General features: G+C 43.1%; 1 protein-coding gene across 2 annotated transcripts in view; it reads left to right on the top strand.

Moving 5' to 3' along the window:
- Nucleotides 1-1,282: 1,282 nt before the first annotated feature.
- LOC125016388 (TGF-beta receptor type-2-like) overlaps nt 1,283-6,000 on the top strand; it is a 40,065-nt gene continuing 35,347 nt past the window's right edge. For both annotated transcript variants that reach the window (XM_047598867.1, XM_047598866.1), the window contains exon 1: nt 1,283-1,539. In XM_047598867.1, the coding sequence (XP_047454823.1) occupies nt 1,452-1,539 (88 nt within the window). In that variant the 5' untranslated portion in view covers nt 1,283-1,451. The remainder of the gene's footprint in view (nt 1,540-6,000) is intronic.

The following is a 6,000-nucleotide window of genomic DNA, read 5'->3' as shown; positions in this document are numbered from 1 at the left end:
ACTTGATCAGGTAAGGAGTGTGTTAAAATGCAGTTTCTATTTTTAGGGATCAATACCATTCATCTGTGAATGGAATGTGAGCCTAAACACTCCTTTCTTTCCATCAACATCAACATTTCCTTGTTGGCACATCTACTCAACTAAGTGTTACTTCTTCCACCTGCCTCGTGCAAACCTATGTAGATTGACTGCTCCTCAAAGCGATATCACCTGACGTAGTAGCGTGTCGCTCATAAGCTGTTAGTCGATACAGGAGAGTGCAGGAACAAACTTAACAAATAGAAACGTGTGCAGACTGCCTATTCTGTGTGAGCAGGTGTGCATACCTGTTCAGTCACTTTGTGCTGCGCACTTCCAAGAGTCCAAAAGCTTCTAAAAGGAACAGTGCAGTGCCAGTCGATAGTATCAATCAAGTATCAAAAGTGTAAATTCGGTTGTAATGTCATGCATTACAATTGATTTGGGTTGTTTCTTTTAACCTCTGGAGGCCCAAGCATTACTTTGGAATGCATCTTAATTTATTTAAAATAAGATTATGATTTTGTAGGTATTTGGGATTAATATAACCTAAGAAGTATAAAAAAATAAGCATCATCTTTGAACTGGATGTAGGTGTTGAAAAAAACAAACATTGCAATTTAAGTGAACCAAAATATAAAACTCTTTATTTTAATGCAAAAGCAAAACTGGAACCAACGAAATTCCAATGGCCTTAAATGAGTACTTCTGAATTTTTTAAATTTGCATTTCATATCAAACTAGAAAAGTTAATAAACATAAATAAAGTGGACCCTTCTCTACCAGTATATGGCAGACAAAACTGCCTCCTTATGATGACAACACATCTAAATGTAATGTCCCCATATGAGGACACTGGGCCTCAAGAGGTTAATTTATCCACTCAAGTTTTCCCACTGTATAAACGCAAATGTGGAATTCCCTATGTTTTATATTAGTTTACGCTATTTAGCTTCATTATGTTTGGGTAGGCAGTGAACATGTGTACATTCACACACTTTTGCAACATAACAGTGGCCTCAGTGTGTCTCTCTGGGTTTAAAGCTGTAAGTCTACGCTAGAAGTCAGTGGAGGCACTGTGATGCTCCAGAAAGTTGGCTGGCAACTTTTCACGTCTCTGTTTGCATAAATGCGTAAAAAGCTGTTTACTGTTCCCATTTCCAGTATTTGGGTGGAGGGAGAGAGAGAGAGAGAGAGAGAGAGAGAGAGAGAGAGAGCACCTCCCTCCCTCCCTCCTCCGGTTTCCTGTCAGAGCCGAGTGCGTGTGAGTTTAGTCGGTGTGTGCATGGATGGTTCAGCAGTGACTCTCCAGCTGCTGAGCGGAGTGGAGCGCACACCAAACTAGTTCCCATCCTCTATTTTTTTTTTTTTTTTTTAATCTTTAACGTCCTCTTTGGGGTGAATGAGAACCTTCGGGCCGGAGAAGCAGAAACATGGGAACATACCGGTTTTCTGTTACTTGGACTTGGAGAGCGCTATGTGTCTTTTTCTTTTCCGCGCTGCTGGAGACCAGAGTCGCCGGTGAGTGAACGAACATCCTAAACTTTGACGAACTCCCCCGCCTGTTCGCCGAGCTCCTAACTGCCCTCCGAACTAACACCAGCCGAGGCGCGTTTACACTAAACTTTGGTTCGCGTAGTTGGAATACGGCGTTAAGCGTGGCTCCACGGAGAGCCGAGAAGAGCGAGGCTCAACAGGTGACTCACGCAGCGGGGCTGATGCACCGCTCAGCTATGCTCCCCACTGTGGTTACTACTGCACGCGAGTGTTTGTACACAGAGGCCGTTGCAAAGTTTGTTCTCTTCCTGGAAATCGGATGCAAACGCAAAATACCGTTTGCGTGATGCCAGATTTTACAGCATCATCACCTAGAAGTCAGCAGCTGTGTTCGCAGCTGGATGGAAAGCTACTTTTAATAAGCAAGGTTTCTGACAAAGTGGGACACTGTGTGTTCCTTACTCTTTAGTTTCACACATCTTCATCACCTTCTGTATCTTGTATCTGAAGTTACCCTCTGAATATAAAGTCTCTTGCATTGAGGAGCATCTAAGGGTCCTTCTGCCAGTTTTATACATGAAGATTGGTGTATCTCTGCTACAAACAGGGACACTTTAAACTTTAAAGAGGAATGCGCTGAGCAGACAGTTGCTGTAGTGAAAGGCGTGATTGAGTTGCCATGTGAGAAGTATCTAATAGGTGGATAGGCACTAACAGACAAGAAGATTTTAGTCGTGTTTTTCCTGATTTTGGAGTCTGCAATCTTGATCAAACAGAAGGCTAAACTGAAGATTTCCCCCTTAAAGGCAGAGGTAAATCACACTGATTGGCTTGTGTTATGGTTATTAGTTCGAGTGTCATCGTGCACCACACGAACGAACATTGTTTTTCTTAATGTTTCTGTGGCTGCACCGTGACATCAGATGGGAAGTCGGTTCACACAATCCGAGCCTGCGCCTCACTTCCTACCTGATGGCAGTGGTTTCTGATTTGTTAGTGTAAGTTTTTTTTTTTTTTTTGCAGTGCTTCCCTTCCACGTGTTAACAGCGTGAATTCACCAGCCGCTTTCCATCTGTCACACAGTGACAGCTCCCGTTTCAGTTAACCACAAAAAACTTCCCCCGTGCCTTTCTGACAGGTGCTTCGACTGAGCACCGAGCTGAGAAGGAGGAGATAAGAAGACTCCGTTAATGAAAATGTCTCGCGTGGCCCCCCCCCTCTCGTTATACGTCTCCCTCCCTTCCTTGCTCCTCTCCGCCGTTTGTTCCTGCGCTCCTCCCACGGCTGGGCCTATTTTCAATCTGGAAATCCCACATACCAGAAGGACTGTGGGGTCCTGCTGCATTATGTGTCGCAAATAGCCGTACACACATGCACAAGAACACATACAAACTTCCACCCACATGCCCCCATGCTCCTCACCAAGTACAAACCAGCACACACACACTCGCTGACTTCTCGACAGCACCTCAGGTTGCAGGAAGCTCCTTACCACTCTCCCGGTTTCTGGAGCAGCTTGACATTTGTGGTTATTCAAACGGGGAGGCCGGACTCGTGTTGTTTTTTAATCTTTTGCATCAGTTGGTGTTGGTAGCCATCCACTCTGGGTGTGGGGGTGTTTGTTGTCACAGCCAGGTTCCGTCTTCCTTCCTTTCCAGGGAGTCTTCATCATGTCAGGACAGAGACTACCGCGAGCTTGTGCATTTCCCAATCATTGTGCTCAGCCAAGACAGCTACTTTGAAGCTGTCAGTCATGGGACAAGGTTAAAAGGGCTCTTGGAAAAGGGGGACAGACTCTGAGCAACTCTCTTTTGAGACTTGTGTACAACTGTATTTTGGGAGATACATTCAGTTTAAGCAGTTTGTGCCTCCGGGGAGTTGCTGCCTGCTGAGTTTATTGGGCTGAAGAGGAAGGGTCATCCACTTCTCCCCCTCTGAAATGACTGTCTTTGACTTTCTTTTTTTTTGCCATATTAGTCGACTTCCCACTGGATGCGCTCTGCTGCACCCTCCGGGTCAAAGAGAAGGTGGGATGGCGGCGGAGGGGAACCTGAGAGGGAGTTAAAGGGGGGGAGATAAAGACAGGGAGGAATGAGAAGATTAGGGCCAAGTTAAAGTGAGAGATGGATTAAAAGAAGTGGGAGGATAACTTTCAGGAGCAGAGGGGGAGAGCCAAGCCGCCTGCTGAGGCAGTTATGTAGCCCCTGAGCAGACTCTTGCCAGTTGTCTCTGCTCGTTTCAGCCGTATGACTTGACCAGAAAGAAGAAGGGCTCCTATTTCCGACTCAGATGTTTTCACGTTTTTGTTTGTGGCGCTGCACTGCTCCAGGAAAGTGAAGAATGATAAATTTCGATTTCGGAGATTTTACAGGCTTAAATCGGGAGGAACCGTAGCTTAACAGTGGAATGTGTGCTCAATAAACCAGCAGACTTTAGTACATGTAGACACCTGAAAGCACGGTTTAAAATTCAACCTGCCAAAACACCTTAAAACCTGATTTCCAAGTCTTCTTCATAAAAAAAAAAAAAAAAAAAACACAAACTCACAACTCCCATCAGATTTTTATTTCTCTTACCGTAAACCAAATGCAGAAAATCCTGAAATGTTCCTGGAGGACTCTGTTGCTCATAGTCGTGTTTGATTTATGGCAGGTTCGCTGCAGGCCTTTAAGTGACATAAATCTATAGCATATTTGCCCACTGTGCAGATTTTTCACTCTTTCCAGTCACATCTGAGCAGATCGGAGCAGTCTTTCCTGTGCACGGGTGATAAACTGCACTCAGGTTTCCTGTCTGTCCTCCCATTGACTCTGAGCTCACATCCTCACTGGTATGGAAAAAGAAGGAGAGGGAAGGAGAAGCACAGGGGACTTATTTGGGACACTATTGGGACAAGGTGCTCCGTGAAGATATAGAAAAATAGGCTTTTGTTTGGTATTTGCAATTTGATATTATGCTAGGAAACACTGGATGTGACGTGATGTTGTGGAATGGGCTTTTATGGTTTTAATTGGCTGTGATAGTCAAGAAAGAGGAACAATCTGTGGTTAAAAGCAGAAATCACATGACAATTTGGAAAATATGCTAGCTAGAGATAAGACTAAAAACTGGGTGATACAGTTATCCTGGCTGTATTCAAAGTTAACAACATCTGCTAACCTCAAGCTAAGTTGTTTAAAACATTTAAAATTTCCCTCACTTCACTCCACTCTTGGATCTTTCTAAGGATGTAATGTGCGAGGGATTTGGACCCTAACCGTAACCTCTTTTTTTTGACATGCTATGCATAATTAATGAACTATGTGTGACATATAGTAATGAATAATAGTAACCAGTTGGTGGAATTTGTTCTAGTCTATTTCCCTCAACCGCTATGCTAAACTAAGCTAACATCCTCAGCTTCATATTTAACATACAGATGACATTTCTTATCTTTTATTCTCGGGCAGATTTCCCAAAATTCTAAATGTCATCAGAGTGAATTTCAACAAATTTTGTGCATTGTAACATTAATGGATTCACTAAATAATTCTAACAGAGCTTAATATTAAGGCGCAGCCTATAATGTAAGTTTATTTTGGAGGGAAACGTGATGTCTGGAGTTACACATAATTATTGGTGATTTTTTTTTTGTAGCGTGTTCCAGCAGGTTCCAAACAAAACAGATGAATGGCTTAAAGAGAAATCCTGTTTTTAAAGTTTTGTTGAAATGTGCATAGAAATGTACGACAATGAGCCAAAACGTTCTGACCGCACCTACCTAATATACTGCTGGTACTTCACGTACCACTAAATCAGATGCAGCCCGCCAGAACCTGGATTGTACAAGACCCTTCAAGGTCTTGAAAGATGGAGCAACCAATCAGACTGTGACCAGTTTATGGCATTGAGTTTCTGAATGCATTTAAGCACATCTAATTCAGACTTATTTTTGCACATGTGCTATAAGGAAACTAAGTTCCCTGCAATTCTTCTATAACACCAATCGATTCTTCATCTACACACTTGTCTGCACTTTTTCTTGCAGAGTTAAGTAGGTATTTATCAACATTATTCATTGGTCTGACTGCCAGATGGAAGCTGGTCACAGTAGCATGATTTCCCTCCTACACTAACAGGAGAAATTGCACATTTCAATTACGGCCCCTTCAGGAGCCATCAAGAGCACAGTTAATGACAATCCACACTTTCCTCCTCCACTTTCCTGTGACGCGCTGGGGTCACTTGTGTTTTCATATTGTAATTCCAACGAATTGGACTTGCTTCAGGAAAAACTGCTGCAGTAACAAGAGAGGTCTCTTTAGAAGTGTTCTAGCAGCTGGAACAATGACCGTATCACACCACAGACGTAAATGCACAGTCTGAAACATGTAGGGTGTAAGGCTGCAAAGTCTGTTGTGTGATCACAGCAAAGTGCTGTTACTTTTTTCATAAATAGCAACTAAGTATGTAAAAACCATGGTTTAGTCTTTGAAGAGACGTAGA

Source organism: Mugil cephalus, chromosome 11, assembly GCF_022458985.1.
Source record: "Mugil cephalus isolate CIBA_MC_2020 chromosome 11, CIBA_Mcephalus_1.1, whole genome shotgun sequence".
Lineage (NCBI taxonomy): Eukaryota > Metazoa > Chordata > Actinopteri > Mugiliformes > Mugilidae > Mugil > Mugil cephalus.
Note: the sequence above shows the minus strand (reverse complement) of the source record. Positions and strands in the feature narration are given on the sequence as shown.